We start from the raw sequence: 20693 nt of genomic DNA, 5'->3' as shown, positions 1-20693 counted from the left end.
CTGGCTGAGGGAAATGCAAACATACACTGCCTGCCTGAGTTCCTTTCGGGTAGTTCTTTTCCTGGTCTCAGGTAATCCCTCATGCACCTGCGAAGCGTACTCAGCCTGGGACCCCTCAGCAGGTGTCTAGAGTTCTTCCTCTGATCCTCTGGCTCCTACTGGGCACTCCTCGGCTCAGGGAAGTGGCCAGACCCTGTCCCAGTGCCCCTCCTGCCTTGAGTTGGGCAGGGGGCAGCTGGTGTAACAGCAGGCCCTGCCCTGTTTCTTCTGCTCTAAGGGACCAGGGTCCTGGGAGGCTTCTTTTCCAATGTCTGAGAATCATGGTTTAAAGTATTTTTCCCAGTTTTACAGTTATTTAGGGTAAAGGGATAAATTCAGTTTTTGTTACTTTACCTTGATCAAAAATTAGTGTTTTCTAAACTTATTACTTTGACACAATTTTAAATTACACAAAAGTTGCAAAAACTCTCATATACCTGCAGTTCAGATCCCACTACTAATTACTTCAGCAATGTCCTTTATAGAAAAAAGATCCAACCCAAGAGGGCACTTTGTGTTCAGTGGTCACATCTCCCTCACCTCCTTCAACCTGGAATATTACTTAGGTTATCTTTCCATTTAGGACCTTGACAATTTTGAGGGGGATAGGCCAATCACTTTGTAAAATGTCCCTCATCTGGGTCTGGCTGATATTTTTGCATTATTAGACCAGGCTGTGCAATTTTTTTTCCTTACTGCATCTTATCACGGGGTACAGGACAACAGTTTGCATCATGATTAAACAATGTGAAATTTGACCAGGTTATTAAAGTGGCATCTGCAAGGTTTCTCAACTGCAAAGGTGCATTTTTCTCTCTTTTAATTAGCAGTAAGTATATTCTTTGACATGATGTAAAATCCCATGCCTTATCTCACTCTTACTACTAGCTTTATCATGGATTCTTTTTTTTTTTGACAGGCAGAGTGGATAGTAAGAGAGAGAGACAGAGAGAAAGGTCTTCCTTTTTTTGCCGTTGGTTCACCCTCCAATGGCCGCTGCAGCCGGCGCATCGCGCTGATCCGAAGCCAGGAGCCAGGTGCTTCTCCTGGTCTCCCATGCGGGTGCAGGGCCCAAGCACTTGGGCCATCCTCCACTGCCTTCCCGGGCCATAGCAGAGAACTGGTCTGGAAGAGGGGCAACCGGGATAGAATCCGGCGCCCCAACCGGGACTAGAACCCGGTGTGCCGGCGCCGCAAGGCGGAGGATTAGCCTGTTAAGCCACAGCGCCGGCCTATCATGGATTCTTTTAACCCAAATCAATTACCACCATGATGGCTGCCAATTCGTGACGTTCTAATCCCACCATTCTTTCTACACTACTAGTTGACATGTTACTGTAAGAGAATTTTTCTTTTCTTCCTTTACATTCACCTATCTGTTTCCTCAGTGTGTACCTGCGGATACCTGCAACATTCAAGGGGCTGTATCTGTTACTGACACTTACACTGTCCCAGATCTGGCCAGCGGGTCCACTTCACGATAGCTTCTGTTCCTTTAACATGGCAACCATCATTCTTCAAGCTTCCTTGCTTCGTGACAATCAGATGGCCTGGGCTTTTTGTTCTTCGCCCACCCTAGCTCTGCGCCAGCTGTGGCTCCCTCAGGTGGACAGTGATCCCTTCAAGAGTGGGCTGTGCTCACTGCTGTGGTGCTGCTACTGCTTTAACCCCTGCTCACCAGAGCCAGGACAAGGAACACACACACCGCACCCCTGTTTACTTCTCTAGCTACAACACCATAAACTCCACCTCAACATCTCCTATTGCAATCCAGCCCCACAGGATCCACCCAGTCCACCCCTACCCCTTATTTGTACCTTCCTTCTCCAATAGTGAGGAATCCGGCTCAAGCTCCCACATACCCACATGGCCATGGCCGACCTCCCAGGCCCTCCAGGCCGCTGCTCCCCTCAGGCCCCCTCCTCCCACTGTCCCAGGCCCACTGGGCTTCCTTTCGACTCCACTCAGGCCCGCCTAATGGCTTTTGACTAAAAAGGAAGGCAAGCAGACACATTTTACTTTTAAAACAAAAATACATTCATTCCCACACTTATTTCTGCTTTGATAAAAACCCTAGGGTTTAGAACGGAATAAATGCTACAACTAAAATTGTAAGTACTGAAAGGGAAATTAAATTCTCTCACTTAAAATTCAATTTATCTGCCTTGAAAAAAGCAAATTCATGCTCGATTAGGTTATCATTAGGTACATTTAAGAACTTGGGCAATTTATTTCTCTAATTTAAACCATCTCTCCAAAGCCACCTTGCGTGATTTATTGCTCCTTTTGGTTTTTAACCTCAACTGTAATAAGACAGGCAGCTACTTGCAATTTAAGTATCACACTGTGTATTATTCAAAACCTAGTTTTCAGTAAAATTATCCCCAGTAAACCAAAGGATTAGCACTAAATCTTGCATCAGAAATTCAATGTGCCACTTTCTTCTGCATGAGAAAAATTATTTTCTCAGTAATTCAGAAATTCATATTTATCCTAGATATTGATCATGTTAGTTTATGCCTCGTACAGAGTGTTTCTTAAATTTGGGAGCTTCCAAATCCCTAAGAATTCATCTGTGGATCTCTTGGCAAGGCAAAGAATACATTACAAGGTAAACACGGACACGTGGGTAATCACTTAGTAAAACATAAAACGCAAATTCAGACACTGAGACCCCACAGCACAGTTCTGTTTTAAAGTCCAAAGACCTAGAATTTCTTTTGAAATTGATTTTTAAAACTTTCCCAGAAGCCTCGCCACTCCACCGGAGATGATCGTGGTTTCTGTGCGCTCCGGCCTGAGGCGCCTGGCCCTCTATTCAGCTGTGATCACGTGCAGTCCAGAGCTCGGGCAAGTGCCACGTCCAGCTCTCCTCTCCGTAGCACAGGCAACTTTCAGAAGAGCAGCTGTGCTCAGCCACTGCCTGCAGCAGAGAACGCAGGCTCTCGGCTCAGCTCTGACACACGGTGCACGTCCTGGAACGCGCGGGGCAGGGACCAACTGGAAAGGCCGACGCCCCAGCGCTCTGCACTTACAGGTTTTACTTCTCTTCTGAATATATTTAAAATATGCGCATTTCCACTGTTAGGCAAACTGTTTAAATGTACAGATGAACCTTATCTTTTAAAAGGACTGAATCTGATTGTCTGGGGCTGGTTTGCCAGAAAGCATCACTTTGTTTTGTTTGCGGAGTGTCTGAAGAAGCCTCCTAGACCTATAGCATAGGCAAAGCTATCAGGTAAGAACTAATTTTCCAAGATTCTAAGGGAAAAGTGACCTGAAAAGAAAGGTCTTGAAATGTACCATAAACCTCCACCATCCCCCATCCCTTGTCCAAGCCATCTCCCTAGCAATATGTCAACACGCTAATACTCCACCTTTCACAGCTCACTGCTGACAGAGAGGAGATGGGAGGAAACCGTGTATCCATTCAGAGGTCATGCCATTTTATCCCAGAGTCCTCATCAACAGATCAACGAGAGGCATAAGCACAATTATGGAAGAACTGATTTATTACACTTAAAGTCATAAATAAAACTTCAGGATTGCCTAGTTTCCCCACCTTTCCAACTAAAACAGGATCCTACTGATGATCACTAAAAAGCCTGGAGATCACCCCAACTACTGTTAAGACTCAGTAAATGAGGAATCAGCGCGCCCTGGCCTTGGGCAGGCGCGGTCCTGGACAATGGAGCATGTGTGTGCTCAGACAATCGCACTGCAAGAGCTGCGAGAGTGGAGAAGCCACTCTGCCTCGCTCGATGGCACCACAGAACGGCTGCTGGCTGCCCCATCTCGGCGGCCACATGCTGACGTGCACTGTCCCCACTTAGCAGGACAAACAACAACTTCTCTGCTCCCAGGAAGTATGTCGTCTCATTTCTCACCGAAGAGTGGGCTTTCAAGACCCACCCTGTGAGCAGGGAGCTGGTTCCGAGCGCACTGCCATTCCCTAATGCTGTGGCTCAAGGCCAAAGGCAGGCAAGCATGGAGCAGATGGAGTCCTGGCAAGGTCTCTGCTGTCCCTGCATTAGCAGCATCTGCTCATTACTCAGAACCTTCGCCTGCTTTATCTAATGCTCCAGGAAAAGCATTTTGATTTGATTCATTTCGGTACGGTAACGTGCAACACAATTAGTGGTAAAATCAAACTGGAGGACGGCCAGTGCTGACAATCGGAAACAAGGCAGAAGAAATATGAGGCCAGTGGGTTGGAATTCAAAAAATCACAACTGTGGCTCACCTTGCCAAATCCTACCACCCCAGGTGCGTGTTCAGTGCCCCTACAGGGCATGGAGGCGACACACGATGTGGGGACGACCCAAAGCAGTCTTTGTCTGCCCCGATAGGATCCTTCCCCGGAGAAGATGCCAGGGACCACCCAGGGGGCTCAGTGGCTACAGAGCTTCTTGCTGGCACAACCACGAGAGTTGAAGTTCATTAACTCATTTTATTTATTATCTTTTTCTTCTTTTCTATGGGGCACAGTCACAAATTTCATACAGCAGCCCCATGAGGTAAATTTCCCTTTTGCCTTATTTTGGCCTAAGAAGTGCCAGTTAGCTGCTCCTGGGGAGGAGCAATACAAAAATGAGCGTTTAGTTATTTGAGTTCATCTCTGCCCGGAAGTAAATAGTCACAAACACGGTGATACAAATGTTGTGGTGACTGTGTTCAGCTGCAGTGAGACCAAAGACAACGCTGCCCGAGATCCAGGGAAGGGGTGAGCACCCGCGTCAGGCTGGTCAGTCAAGCTCAGCTGGAAGAGGACCAAGCATACACACAAGTTCTTAGAAAAGAAATAACCCTGAATACCACAATGAACTTGTGACAAGTCAAAGCTACCAAGGCTGCAGCCCTGAGATCCTACAGCCCGACCTAATCTCAGAGTATCACCTTCCCGAGCATGATGGGAAACCCAGAAGGATGGCACTGGCAGCCTGATGGTGTAGAGTAACTGCTGGATGCACCTACTGGAACAGAACATGAAATGCAGCAACAGACCCAAACACAAAAGGAATTCCTTATCTAAAAGCTTATAAAGACAGCACTACACTCCGGTTAAGCACAGACAGACTTTCTGATAAGAGACATTGGAAAAAAAGATATAGTTGGATTCAGAACTCATGCTAACTAAGGATAAACTCTATCCTGACCAAGACTTAAATATAAAGAAATAAGGCAGGACAGTAACAGAAAAAGAAAGATCTACAGGCAAACATGCATATGGAAAAAAAAATCAACCACTTCCACACTAACAGAGATGCATATTAAAAACTACACTCAGGGGCCGGCGCCGTGGCTCACTTTGTTAATCCTCCGCCTGCGGCGCCGGCATCTCATATGGGCACTGGGTTCTGTCCCGGTTGCTCCTCTTCCAGTCCAGCTCTCTGCTGTGGCCTGGGAGTGCAGTGGAGGATGGCCCAAGCGCTTGGGCCCTGCACCCGCGTGGGAGACCAGGAAGAAGCATCTAGCTCCTGGCTTCGGATCGGCGCAGCACGGGCCATAGCGGCCATTTGGGGAGTTAATCAACGAAGGAAGACCTTTCTCTCTGTCTATAACTCCACCTGTCCAAAAAACAAAACAAAACAAAAACCCTACACTCATATTTCCCATCTGTTAAAACTGAAAAACACTCAAAAGTTCAAAACATCCTTTGTGCTGGTAAAACTGTGAGGAAACGGACACATCCTGATACCTTGTGGCTAAGACTGCCAAACAGCATACATGCCCATTTGCATATACCCTCTGACCTGGAAATCTTTCTCCTGCACTCACGAAACATCATGTGTGTTCCAACACTACCTGTCACAGCAAAAGACCAGATACCACGCAGCTGCTCTTCACCAGCCAGGAGCTTGCACGCGAGGAACACCGTGCAGGTGTGGAAAGGGAGGGCCCGCTCTCTACACAGCAACACTTCTTTCAAGATCTCTCACTAAGTGACAAGGGCCAAGACACAGAACGTTACATAATGTTGTTCACAGCCTTTCACGTAAAAAGGGGGAGGGAGAAGAACTGATAAGCCTAGTTGCTTGGATTGCTAATATCAAATATTGGAAAGTTATAAAACAAAGTAAACATCCAGTTACTCTAGAACAGAATCGACAAGGGCTGACATTGTGGCGTAGCAGGTAAAGCCACTGTCTACAACGCCGGCGCCCCATACAAGCACCAGTTCATGTCCCAGCTGCTCCTTTTCTGATCCAGCTCCCTGTTAATGGCCTAGGAAAGCAGCAGAGGATGGCTCAAGTGCTTGGGCTCCTGCCAGCCATGTGGGAGACCCAGATGAAGCTCCTGGTTTGGCCTGGCTCAGCCCTGGCTGTTACAGCCACTTGGGGAGTGAACCGGCAAATCGAAGATCTGTCTGTACTTCTCTATGACTTTCAAATAAATAAATAAATCTTTAAACAGGATAGACAAAAGTGAGTGGAAGTAAAACTTCAAGGTAGAACTGTTAATACAATTTTAATATCTGAACTCTAAAAATGCATTACTTAGTCAAAAATATTAAATTATAAAATAAAACCCACTCACTTGCGGATTAAAAAATTAAAATCTCCCAGGGCTGGCGCTGTGGTGCAGTGGGCTAAAAGCCCTGGCCTGAAGTGCCGGCATCCCATATGGGCGCTGATTCCAGTCCTGGCTGCTCCTCTTCTGATCCAACTCTCTGCTATGGCCTGGGAAAGCAGAAGAAAATGGCCCAAGTCCTTGGGCCCCTGCACCCACGTGAGAGACCTGGAAGAAGCTCCTGGCTCCAGGCTTCAGATTGGCACAACTCCGGCTGTTGCGGCCATCTGGGGAGTGAACCAGCAGATGGAAGACCTCTCTCTCTGTCTCTGCCTCTCTCTGTTACTGTCTTTCAAATAAAATAAATCTTAAAAAAAAAAAATTAAAATCTCCCTTGCATACACATATCCCTTACATCCGGAAACACTCAGAGTTCACTGAAGAATGACAAACCATAGCTATATGAAATACATATGACAAAGGTTATTTCCTGAGCCCTTTTCAACTGGAAACAATAACAAGCAAAAGAAAAATAAGGACAGACAGGGACAAGCAATTTGCAGAGGGAAAAAAAAAAAGACAACTGAAAACACAATGGAAACGAATTCATATAGCACAGGGCCTTCATGTAGAATCAGAGGAAATAGAAGCACAGAAACAGCCACACATGGGCTGGCCACTGCCTGTAGTGCTGGCATCACATATGGGTACCGGTTTGAGTCCCGGCTGCTCCACTTCCCATCCAGCTCTCTGCTATGGCCTGGGAAAGCAGCAGAAGATGGTCTATGTCCTTAGGCCCCTGCACCTGTGTGGGAGACCTGGAAGAGGCTCCTGGCTCCTGGCCTCAGATTGGCACAGCTCTGGGTGTTGCAGCCAATTAGGGAGTGAACCAGTGGATGGAAGACACTCCCCACCCCCCTTTCCTCCTTCTCTCTCTGTATAACACTTTCAAATAAATAAATGAATCTTTTAAAAAATATATGTAAGAAACAGCCATGCAACTCTGACACTTGTTGTGGATTCATTTTAAAGGCAGAATGACAGAGAGACGGAACAGACAGAGGAAGAGCTCTTCCATCGGCTGATTCACTCCTCACATGGCCACAACAGTCAGGGCTGGGCCAGCTAACACCAGGAGCCAGAACTCCATCGAGTTCTCCCATGTGGGTGGCAGGAACTCAAGTACTTGAGACATCATCTGCTGCTTCCCAGGCACATCAGCAGGGAGCTCAATTGGAACCAGAACATTCAAGCCAACACTCTGCCATGGGATGCAAGAAACCCAAGTGGAGACTTAATGTTGAATCACAACACTGGCTTCCAATATGTTTTCTTTTGTGTTTTACATATGGTTTTGCTCTGTTTGAATTTTAAATATAATTTTTGAACTCAAGTATTTAAAATATATTTTGGCAATCAGTTCCAAGTATTTACCAATGAAAATAGACTCTTCATATCTACATGGCTCCCAATATTTCTGTGCAACAATAGCGAAGAAATCTCCTTCAGGCTGAATCTTCAAACTCATGGGATATGAGACATGGTGTGCAAATAAATTAAGCTCACTTTTTTTTTTTTAAAGATTTATTTATTCTCTTCAAAGAGTTAGAGAGGGACACAGAGATCTTCCATCTACTGGTTTGCTCCCCAGATGGCCGCGATGGCCAGGGCTGGGCCAAACCATAGCCAGGAGCTTCATCTAGGTCTCCAATGTGGGTAGGAGGGGTCGAAACACTTGGGCCATTTTCTGCTGTTTTTCCTAGGCCATTAGCAGGGAGCTAGATCAGAAGTAGAGCAGGCAGGACACAAACTGGCGCCCATATGGGATGCTGACTACCCCAGGCAGCAGTTTTACCTGCTACACTACAATGCTGGCCCCTGGGCTCACATTTCTTGTGCTGAGAACTACACAAACAGCATGGCCCAGGACACACGATCATACTGGCTCACAACTGACTTGGACCTGAAGCAGAGTACTCGGCTGGCTTTCTAGGACCCGTTTTCCCACTGGTAGAATATGCGTGTGTACATTCATGTGTGTGTATAGCAGGGGAGGCCATTAGATGATTCTAAAATTGTATGATGCTGACTTACAAGTACTGCAATCTTTGCATTTTGAAAAAAAAAAAAACCTATCCAGAATCTCAACACATATGAAATATTAATAATAATTATACCACAGAAAACAGCCCAACCAAATTTCTATAGGCTTAAAATAACCCATCAATGGAATCTACTGGCAATCAAACCATTCACATTGTCAATCTAATAAAGATGTTTTCAAGACTCAGCTCTAATTTTTAAATGGAATATAGGCACAAAATTCCCCAGTGGCTACTTCACTGTAGTTTTGTCCCCCTGAGCCAAGTGACAATGTTCCACTGACTGAAGATTTGCAAAGGGGCCACGGCATGAATGTGAACCTTCTGAAATGCAGCACCCCAACTTTCAGGTAAATGGAGACTCAAACTTGACACCCTAAAGGAGGCTGGGAGCACAAGAGGCCGGTGATGGGCTGGATGGCCACAGACGTCATTACTTCTGTTAGCTATAATTACCAAGTGTGTCATTACTTAGGTCAAGCTGATTTGAGACTGTTCTGCTCTAAGTCCACAGCTGTTCCCACACAAAGAATTCTATGGGGACCAGAGAGAGAACACGCTACCATCAACGTTCCTAGTGGAATGTTGGTGCCAGGAGAAGGTAGGCACTGCCTTTATGTTTCTATGTCTATCTGTCCATAGATTCTCTGTGTCTCTCCCCTTTCCACCATTCTCTCAGGACTGAGAAGAGACTCAAGGAAAAGCAGGCCAAGTATATGTAATATTTTACACCAAACAAGTTATTTGCTTAAGATGGCTTGGCTAGCCTCCTGTCTGGCACTAACACCCAGACTGACAGTTCCAGCAGGAATTAAACCCCAGTTTTAATAGGTGCTGTGTTCCTGTGCCTACTAACGCACTGAAGGTGACTGGCCAACTTCTTCACATAAAGGCAAGAGAGCATGTGTGTGCACACACATGTGTGAACATGTGTGTGTGCCCACATGGGTGAGAGGGGGAGCTGGCCACAGCTGCTTAATTTCTGTAAAGCTTTTTTTTCCCTTAATAGGGAGGAGGTTGCAGTTACTCACCATCCTCATAGGCTGCTACCGCCAGCGAGCTGTTTATCCTCACAAAGGAGACATATGGCTGCATTCCAGGCTCGTCCTCCTCAAACTCCGACTCCAGGAAGGGGGCGACATAGTCCCAGGTGCGGGTGTCCCACACCCTCACATCCCCTGATGTGTATCTGGAAGAGAAGGACACACTCTGTTCCAAAAAGGGATTGAAAGGAAAACAGCAAGAGGCATAAAACACAACAGAGGAACAAGCTCTGGTGGGCCTGGGAGCACGCCTGCGGCTCTGGGTGGATAGTAACTCCGGCTGGAAGAAATGTCAACGAGATGACAGAAGGCTGCGAACATGCTTCCTGTTCTCACAGCACAATGGTGCCTGTGTCAAGTGAGAAACTAGAATAAGAAATCCAGTATCAAGATCTCCTTGTTGTTCCTTTCACACTTTTATAACCAATCTGCTGCCTTAAGTTCTCCTGCCACAGGACTCACCAGCAGAAGTCTGTATGAGCCACAGGATTTGCACAGAGGAAAGACTGAAGGAGAGACGCTGCGCACACTGAGACCTGATTGTGCTGCAGGCGCAAGCTTTCTAACACCTCATCCGTGAATCAGATTTGACTGATGAAAGTCCCCAAAGACTACTTGACTTGCTGAAACAATTAAGTTTTGCCTCTAGCAGCCAGACAGTGCTGCCTTCTCATGAAAAGCTCTCACTGAATGCAGGACCCCCCAGCTCTGCCCAAGCAGAAACAGCAGCACTCCCTGTGCTGTCACAGCAGTCACTCCAGTAAATGATGGCCCTGAAGCCCAGGCAGGTCAGACCTGCTCAGACCCAGGCCCCGTGGGTGAGGGAGGACCAGATGACAAGCTGGGATGCTGCCCACCACGGAGGTGTGTAAGTGCCCGAGGCCACGGCAGAGGCCTTGACTTCACCTGTAAAGCATCTAGTCCTGAGAGCCTCAGGAACACGGAGAGGCAGACACAGTCTCCCTGCAGCTCCAACCACAACTCCTCCAGGGTTTCTCTGCAGAGTCAAACACACCCCCTGAGATCTAGTTCATCTATGACACGACACATGCACGAAGCTTCTACAGAAGATGAATCCAGGTGGGATTTCCTAACAAAGAAAGCAAGGAGACAGATTCAGAAGTGCTTCATGTACTAAAGGTAACTGCATTTTCCCCAAGGTATTAATGCATACTAAACACACAAGTTTTCAGTAACCCACGGGTCACTCTGTGCTCACAGCAATTCCCCAGGTTAGAGAAACCGGCTCTGTACCTGCAGGACGGCACCCGGAGAACACGCATGTGGCACACAGAGCCACACAGGACATGTGCTTTCTAGAACTAGGTGCTGCGGCTGGGTGACCACTGCTCCTCTGCAGACACAAAGTCACAGCAGGAGGGCCCTGAGGCCAGGCGACGAGGCAGACACTGATGTCGCCTCGGCCAAAGCACAGCCACTGGCTCCTAGGCAGCAATCCGACTGTCCTGAATCCGACTGTGCTGAATGAAGCACCCTGCACAGGAGCACAGTCCAACACCACCGGGCCACTCTCTGGAGGAAGGTCACTTGCTCAGCCACAGAGTCACTTGAATTTCTAGAATGTGTGCCACTGGATTATGAAGCTCTGTACGAAGGAACCGGCCAATTCAGGAAAGAAAGACGAGAAGGATGACAATGTCGCTCAGAAACCTGGAGGGAAAAGTTACAGTAATGGGGCAGAACGCAGGGATCTCAGGGAGAATCGCACTCTATTAATGTTTAAAAGGTTCCTGATGAGCCTTATTTATTTATTTGAAAGAGTTACACACAGAAAGAAGGAGAGAGAGAGAGAGAGAGAGAGAAAGAGAGAGAGAGAGGGAGAGAGGGAGAGAGGGAGAGAGAGTCTGTCTTCCATCTGCTAGTTCACTCCCCAACTGGCTGTAATGGCTGGAGCTGTGCCGATCCAAAGCCAGGAGCCAGGAGCCTCTTCCGGGTCCTCGACACGGGTGCAGGAGCCCAAGAATTTGGGCCATCTTCTACTGCCTTCCCAGGCCATAGCAGAGCTGGATCGGAAGTGGAGCAGCTGGGACTTGAACTGGCGCCTGTATAGGGTGTCGACACTGCAGATGGCGGCTTTACCTGCTACGCCACAGTGCAGGCCCCCCGATGAGCCTTTTAAGCTGTTTCTCTCAGAATGCAACTCCTGACTAGCTGGAGGTGGAGGAAGGATTCAGTGTTTCCCATTTGCCTCCAAAGCTGAGAACCCGTGTCCCAGCCCAATCCCACCAAGCACCTATGTCTAGCCCAGGTCTCCTCTCCTCCACAAAGCATCCTCTGCCTCAACTACACGCCCTTGATGTTAAGAAAGAGTATTCACTGTTACATTCCGTACGTGTACCTCCTAGCTCCTCAACTCAACTGTGAGGTCTTCAAGAAGACCCTGTCAAAACATCTTATGTGCAGCTAAAACCAAATCAGTAACTGGTGACTGAAATGGGGTGTCCACCAGTAACAACCTGGTGGGTAGGAACAGCATCCCTTTTGATCTCTACTACCCACCTTCCAGTGCTAATGCTAAGCCAAACACCCAGAACACAGACAGTGGACTTCTACCATGTACTTCCAAATGGACTGAAATACAGCTCCAGGGGCGGGCGCTGTGGCACAGCAGGTTAAGCTGCTACTTGGGATGCCCACATTCCATAATGGAGTGCCTGGCTTGAGTCCCAGCTTCTCCACATTGATCTAGCTTCCTGCTGATACACCTGGAAGGCAGCAGCAAATGGCCAGAGTGCTTGCGTTCCTACCACCCACATGGAAGACCCATATAGATGAATTTCTTCCACAAAACAGGGGAAAAGAGGTATGTGTTTAGCCTGACAGTTCGGATGCCTGTGTTCCACACCCAGAGTGCCTGGGCTCAGTATCCGTGTCTCCAGCTCCTGACTCCAGCTTCCTTCTAATGCAGACTCTGAAAAGCAGCAGTGCTAGCTCAAGTGACTGCATTCTTCCCGCTCGCCTGGGAGACCTGGATTAAGTTCCTGACTACTGGCTTTGGCCCAGACCTCGCCTTAGTCCGGGCCAGCCCGTGCATTGTGGACACTTGGGGTGTGCACTGGCAGATGAAATGGATCACCCTCTCTATCTCTGACTCTCAAATAATTTTAAAACTCTGAAAACACAAGATAAGCACAATTAATTTCCCATAGATACCTATGGAAACTGACTATTCGTCATGATCCAAGAGCATGATAATCACAGAAATGTTGTGCAGCAAAATGACTGAAGAGGTAAAATATGAGACTCCATGTCTCCTTTATTGATGAGGACAGAGAAACATACCCGAGTTCAGCGGTGCACTCTGAAATCCACCCTAAGTGAAAGCACTATTGCAATGGGAGTCAGACTCAGAGCTAATGAACTTAGCTAAGAAACAGACGTTTCCATGAGGATACAACATCGGTTGAAGCACAGGGACCTGGACCAAACCCTGAATGTGATCTATCAGCGCTTAACAACAGTGGCCAGCAGCAGCCGCGAGACGAGACACTGGGTGGAGGTGGAAACGGGCTGAGTTTCTCTGGAGCTCCAGACATCTGTCTTTACTGCTGCCTGATGACAATTACACTCACCCAGTTAAGACACCACCACGACTGCTGCATTGTCAGAAAGCCTTTGGACCCCAATGCTGACGGCTCTCTACTTAGTGTCTGTGCAAAGTACAACTGCAACGAATATGTTAGCTGATGGAAGAACACTCCAGAAGAACTGGGGAAAGAAGCCTTTTCCAAGTGAGCGAGGATGTGCCCCCGCCATGCCCAGGGCCAGGGAAAGGGTACTGCTTTTCCAAGCTGTTTCACGCTTGGCAAGGTTGAGTTTACCTTACAAAAATAGGTCAGAGACCACAGCTGATTTTTGTTCAAAGAATGGGAACAGAACCCCTCCCAAGCAGCTGCCAATTTAAAATGATTTACCACGAAGAGCTCTCATTAACTGGTAAGTTCCCAACAAGGAGACCACTTGTTTGGACGAACAGACTGAAAGAAACACTGCACAGCTAAAAACCACCTTTGACCTCTCGTTTTTTGTATAAATATCTGGCGGAGGTTCCAATTTGCTTCCAGGCTGCCAGCACTTTTTGCTAAAAACAAATTTTCTCAAGACATCATAACAAGCGAGGTGGGGGAGGTATATTTTCACTTGCAAGCGCTCAGAAGTAAGGTTAGTGACTCCCCTGAAGTCACAATCAGAGGCCAAACATCAGTGGCACAGCTAGGACCAAAGGGCACCCAGGGTTCTCTCAATCTGCTGCTTAGCCAACAGGCCCCTTTTCCTCCATACACAATAGGGTCTTTACACAAACACTGCTTTGAAGAGCCATCCCCACTGAAGTACAACATAAGGAATTTATCATTTTTAATGTTGTGACTCAGGCCTGCCCCTAGCCCATCAGTGTGAACTGCAAGGAAGACGTCAACCACGAACCTCCAGATGCTGGCCGCAGGAGCATGGGGCTGGCAGGTGCATGCCGTGCCGCCCAACCTGTGAACAGGTGATGTGGGACGACAGACAGAATGGTTAGTAAAACTTTACCATCAGCAGGCTCATACTCATGCAGCTGCCTCCCAAAGTCCCAGTTCTATTCTGATCAGGTACCCACGGTAGCCTGGAGAAGCCTTGCAAAGAAGCCTCAGGCCAGGAACAGCAAATAGTCTCATTTGTGTGTCAAATAAACAAATCAGTAGTGGCTGCCTATAGTCCTGTGTTGAAAAAGATGCTGAAACTATCCTCCTGAGCTCAGCAGAAAAATTAATGCTGTAATGGATTATTAATGACCACCTCGGCTCTGGGAATGAGAAGCGGCAGCATCCCGGCCCCACCCACCACACTAACCGGCCAGACCCTCATCACTCCAGACCCTGCCCAACAGTCCCTTCCAGGAGGAAGCTGGCCCAGAGACTCTTCCCTGCCCTACCATCCCTGCTGTGTTCTGTGACCCCCAACAGCTGTACCCCTCATTGGCCTATAAACTCCCAGTGAGCAAGGGATGCGTGGACAGTCCTCATCCACTCTCCATGAGTGCTCCCTACAGGAAAGGAGCCGCTGGCGTCAACCTGCAACACTCAAGTGTTAAAGCAGTTAAAGCCTAGCGCACAATTAGGCAGAGGCCCCCAAAAGTGCAGCACCCACGTTCCAAGAATCCTCTGCGCCCTTAACACGTAGAGGTTTTAAGAACTACTCACTTTCCCTGTGCTTTCTGCAGCGATAGCGAAGATTACAAATCAATAGCGGCAAGAGTATTTACTATTTTCTATGAAACATGACTGTGTTATATTATGCAATTAACAAAATGAACTCAGTCCCACAGTGCAGCTGTCCTATGGAAATGCACTACTGCCAAACATCAACCGGGACTTAGGCGCATCAATTGAAAAATAATGAACATCTTAATGGACCTTACGAGATACATGCACTACACACTGACAACTGTTTTCCATACATCTTGGTTAATCACAATCAATAGCGTCAGAGTCAATGATGATTATGCAGAGTTAGTGTAGCTGTGGCCTTTCCCATTATTCCTTGGAGAACCAGAGATGGATAAATGCAGTCATGAGTTCACCAGTATTTATTAAAGGTATTCTGGAGCCCCTTCATTAAAGACATGATAAACGTAATGCTCTCCTCTGGTCGCTTATCAATATCTGACCTCAGACTTATTTACTAGAAGAGCACGTACACCTCACAGCAGAAAATAAGTAAGCTTAGAAGTATTTTTAAAAAGAGGTCCCTAACGGGTAATGACTGGACTCCTTATGGGAAACAGTCCAATGTCATAATAAGCAGCAGCACAAAATCCATATCAAACAAGGCTGAAAGGAAAACTGTCAGAAGTTCTCCAAGAAGCATGCCCTGAGTAAGCAGAAGCATGGCTGACACAGGTCTGACACAACCCTACCACCAATCCATATTTATAACACATTTCTTATCCCCAAGAACCGTAAAGTAATCCGTAGGTATCATCTATTTTTTAGATACTCCTAAGAAACCTGCAAAGTGTCAGAAACAGCAGCCCTGAGAACATCCATTTCTGAATAGAAAATATCCAACAATTCAGAGAAAAAATATATATATGTATTTTCAGAACAAAGCCACACTCTTAAAATTTTGGCATGGTACATGGCTAATTTAAAGGTACATTTTTAACTAATGGGAAAAGTAGAGAAAAAATCATTTATAAGGAGTACATGGGGCCAGCGGCATGGCATAGCGGGTAAAGCTGCTGCCTGCAGTGCCAGCATCCCACATGGGCGCTGGTTCAAGTCCTGGCTGCTCCACATCTGATCCAGCTCTCTGCTATGGCCTGGGAAAGCAGCAGAAGATGGCCCATGCCCTTGGGCCCTTGCAAGGACCTAGAGGAAGCTCCTGGCTTCAGATTGGCGCAGCTCTAGACGTTGCAGCCACTTGGGGAGTTAACCAGCAATGGAAGACTCTCCCTCTCCCTCTCTCTCTGTGTAGCTCTTTCAAATAAATGAAATAAATCTTTTAAAAAAATAAAGAGGACAAAGTATTTCAGGCTACTTTAGGTGATTATGTTTAAACTGATATTGCCTAACAGTTCATAATTATAAAACAATGATAAAATTCCACTGAAATACCAATAGGCAAAGTAAATGACAAGATATTCAATACCAACTTATATATATATAAACTTGAAGCTCAAATTTGTTTTCTATTTACAGAAGACTGGAAACCCTTGACTCTGATGTCCAATTTGGTTGGAGAGACAGAGCTAATAAAGATAAAACAAATCTGCGTAAGATCACACCTGGTGCACGTTGGGAGAGAGCAGTGTTTGCCACGCTGGTATGAACCTATGAAGGCACAGTGCCGCAAAGGCCTGAGGCAAACTGGAACTGAATGTGCTCAGAAAAAGCAGGCAGCTCACGTTTTGCAACATTAAGTGATAACGGCTTTCCCTCCGGCCACATCTGGCAGAGCCAAGATCCCTGGATGCAGAGCGGCTGCTCCTTCCAGTAAGGCAGGAAGGCAGGCCACACCAGCGGAAAAAAGGAGAAAAACATTTAGGAGTTTCAAAAAATCATCCACAAAAGAGGGTGCTTCATATTTTAAAACCAGATGGGAGGGGAAAAAAAGGTCCTCTACTTTGAATAGAAAACTGTGCTGCCTCCTGAGAACGGACACGCTTCAGGGATCATCAATGAGGACGGGGCTGACGGCAAACCCCACCACTCCCGGGCATCTGACAAAAGCTCAGCAGAGCTGGCCCTGGGCTGGCCTCGTCTCCAGGGACCCAGCAGGCGCTCCCTCACTAGGCCATCTCCTTCACTTCTTCTGCAAGGCAGCTTCCACTGCACCCTGAGCCTCAGCTTGCATTCTGCCACCGCTGTGAACCCATGACGTCATCTGTTTGCAACACTCTTCACTTCCAGAGTGCAACTGGGGAGACGGAGAACAGTCCAAGCATCACAAAACAGAGCAGGGATGTTTTCACAGCCTCCTTTCTTCTAAATGATACACAAAAAAAATTGCTAAACCTTTCTAAAAGTCTAAGAGCTGTCACCACTAAAAACCTAAAGAGACAAACAAAAGAAACCTTCCCTGGTCACTTATTATCAACACACCTTCTAGATGATACTTCTTCTAAAAGGCAAGGGAGATACACACTCGTCCTCCCTACCATTTCAGGACTGCCACCAGATTGGAGCAAACGCAGGCAGACGCCGCCCTCTCAGAGAAAAGAATGTGGCTTATTCTGCAGAGAGGTGACTTCTGAACACAAATGTGTCTTAAGTTAAAGCAATGGGAAATTTTAGCTGGAAAATCAAAGTAGAAAGTAGGTGTGTCTGAACTGCTAAGCACAAGTTTTTTCTGTTGTGACTTAGCGGGCAAAGAAAACATCTGGTTCAGGCATTTTCTGGAATGCAACAGTACCATCGCTCTGTGGCCACACAAGACCACAGAAGGTCCAGGAAAGGAGCTCAGGTGGGTTGGAGGAGGCCCGGGGAATGCAGGTTTGCAGATAAAGCAGGGAACTGACAGGCAGACACTCAGTCCTCAGAATTTCCTGGGTGCTGGGACTGGCGTTAGGCTCTGAGGGTACAAAGATATTTCCAGGGCCGGCACTGTGGCATAGCAGGTAAAGCTGCTGTCTGAAGTGACAGCATCCCATATGGGCACCTGTTCAAGTCCCAGCCGCTTCACTTCCTATCCAGCTCTCTGCTATGGCCTGGGAAAGCAGTGGAAGACGGCCCAAGTCCTTGGGCCCCTGCACTCACATGGGAGACCCGGAAGAAGCTTCTGGCTTCGGATCAGTGCAGCTCTGGCTGTTGCAGCCATCTGGGGAGGGAACTAGTGGATGGAAGACCTCTCTCTCTCTCTCTCTCTCTCTGCCTCTCCTCTCTGTGTAACTCTGACTTTCAAATAAATAAATAATTCTTTAAAAAATATTTTAAAAAAAGAAAGGTATTCCCGATGTGCTACCCCATCTCTAGAGAGGTCCAGCGAGCAGGGTCAAATGCTGCCAACAGCCTTAGAGGAGGATCAAGAAAAGGCCATTGGCTCTCAGGCCCCAAAGTGACACTCAGAGAGTAGCGTTGCTTTAGGAAGCCGCACACCTGAGGAGGACAAGGCCTGAGAGATGGTTTGGAGACTTCAAATCAGAAAAAAGGTGAAGGTTATGGAAGCATTTTAAAATAATTTCTTAATCTTAAAAATCATAAAAATGCATTCCCCCAGATCCACTAATTCCACCTATAGGACTGCAGCCCAGGAAAATAACCAACTTTATTCCACACACTTATGTGGAAGTTAAATTTCTACCACAGCATGTGTTTTACAATTTTTAAATAAGGAAGTTTCATAGTACTGAAAAGGAGATAAATATGCAAACCTCTACTCATCATGTTGGTTTTTTTTTTTTTTTTTTTGACAGGCAAGAGACAGCAGGCTCTGATCGCCAGTGTCCCACATGACAGGTAAGTGCAGGGAGGGGGCAAAGGAGACTGAGCACAACTTGCAATGCCCACTGCACACAGAACGGTACACAGGCAGATCAACTGAGCCTCACGAGACACTTACACATTACTGGAAAGACGACACACGGCTGCAAAGTTAGAAGTTAGTAATACAACAAACATCTAAGTGGAGCCATGAGGCCACATGATGAGCTACAGAGAATCCCTTCTCCCACAGTGAGAGCAGAGCAGACCTGGGGCACAGGCAGGGTGTCAGGCCAGGGCATCCCAGAAGTCTCTGGAAGGAGACAGGGCTGGGGCAGGCCTAAAAGGATGCCAGCCAGGTTTCCTCTGGGAGTGCCGAACATGTTCTGGAGTTAGATGATAATGCCACCCTGTGAATTTTCATAAAAATCATGAGCTGTACACTTTAGAAGAGTGAACGTCATGGTATGTGATTTCTGCCACAATTTTTAAACAATATTTGGTCAGTGGTGACTAAATAGAACAGTGAAAAACCCACAAAGGTTCACTCAAGAAGAGCAATAGGTAGGTAGGAAACAAATTCCAAAGAACTCCGAATGTCAGGAAAAGGTAAGTGGAAATTATTCCTAGGATGGCACAGGAAGCAGACTCATAGACCAAAAGTGAAAAACAAAATCACTGAGAATCATGCCTGTTTCCCTGCTAGACAAACAGGTCTAAGGCGAGCAGGGGCCAGTGCTGCCCATACAACAGGTACTCCGGCACCTGTCAGGTAAGGGATGAGTCAATGACTGTTTTAGGTAACTTTGGCTTTGTGTGCAAAGAAAAGGAAGGAAGCACAAAGCCAGATCAACCTGAAGGCCAATGCAACACAAATCAGTCAAGGTCTTTGCAACCTGACCTCATCCAGGAACTGCGAATGTAGAAGATGCAGATTTCCCAACCATCTTGGCCCTCCGATAATTCTATAAAACACATTTAAGAAGCTTCAATGCAAAGATGTTTTATTGTTTTGCTAGCTCTGGATACATAAAACCAAGCTTCTAAAGAGATTCCACTTGTGTAAAAGAGAGAAATGGGAAGGAAAGAAGAAAAGAAAGAGAACAGCAGATAGGCTGTACAAGAGAAAGCAATGGTGGGGTGGTCACTGTCTCTTTAAGAAGCTCCTTGGAGATGCATCACGGTGAAAAGCTTGGTGAATACAACATTGATTGGGAATGAGGTAACCACAAACACCACTGTCTCAAATGAAAAGGGATTCAAGATCTGACCCAGAAAACAAGCATCGTAACCACCAGATGAAATTTTAATGATAAACACAAGATGCTCTCATACAAGCAAGACTGAAGTACCTCATGCGAAGCCATCCACCAAGGTTCTCTGTGAAAAAGGAGCCTCTCTGGCCCACAGATCAGGTTTCATCTCATCGATCCGCACAACTCTGCCACCGCCTGGCTCTGTGCTGGCAGAATCTGTAATGCGAACAGACCTCCAGGGAACAGGGAGGCGGGAGAGCAGCTCTGGCATCAGGACTCCGAGTCAGCCTGGCCTGCAGGAGCACCACGTCCAGGGAGAACATTACAATCGGCTTTGGAGATGGAAGTCTCTCTGCTACTTCTGATTTCTTTAAAGACAATTTCAGTCCAGCCCTGGCACTGTGTCTTCTGACACACAAGGCCGACTCCTTTCTAAGCCCGAATGGTGTCAGTGCCTTCTAAAGTCACCACCGGTTGTTGGCATTAGTGGGCAGAAAGGACCTTGCCTGTCAGGGGCTCCTAGCAATAGGTAGTGGAGCCAGAGTTCTCGTCCATTAGCCTTCCTAAAAATAACAGTTCTACAGCATTCTCACAGTACTATCAAGAAGGAATTTTTTAAAATTACTTAAAAGGCAGAGAAACAGAGATCTTCCATCTACTGATTCACTACCCAAAAGCCCCCAACAGTCAGGGCTGGATCATGCCCAAGACAGGAGCCCAGAACTCAATCTAGATCTTTCAAGATAAGCTAGGAGTCAGCGTCGTGGTGCAGTGGGTTAAGCTGCCGAATTCGAGGTACGCATGGCACACTGGAGCTCA

The 20693-nt window shown here is 47.0% G+C and overlaps 1 protein-coding gene across 4 annotated transcripts in view; it reads right to left on the bottom strand.

Moving 5' to 3' along the window:
- The window catches only part of FBXW8 (F-box and WD repeat domain containing 8), a 123835-nt gene that overhangs the window by 60265 nt on the left and 42877 nt on the right, over window positions 1-20693 (bottom strand). For all 4 annotated transcript variants that reach the window (XM_062182002.1, XM_062182003.1, XM_062182004.1 and 1 more), the window contains exon 5: window positions 9683-9840. In XM_062182002.1, the coding sequence (XP_062037986.1) occupies window positions 9683-9840 (158 nt within the window). The remainder of the gene's footprint in view (window positions 1-9682; window positions 9841-20693) is intronic.

The sequence above is a fragment of the Lepus europaeus genome, chromosome 23 (assembly GCF_033115175.1).
Source record: "Lepus europaeus isolate LE1 chromosome 23, mLepTim1.pri, whole genome shotgun sequence".
NCBI classification, from domain to species: domain Eukaryota; kingdom Metazoa; phylum Chordata; class Mammalia; order Lagomorpha; family Leporidae; genus Lepus; species Lepus europaeus.
The sequence above is the reverse complement of the archived record's forward strand: the minus strand, read 5'-3'. Positions and strand labels throughout refer to the sequence as shown.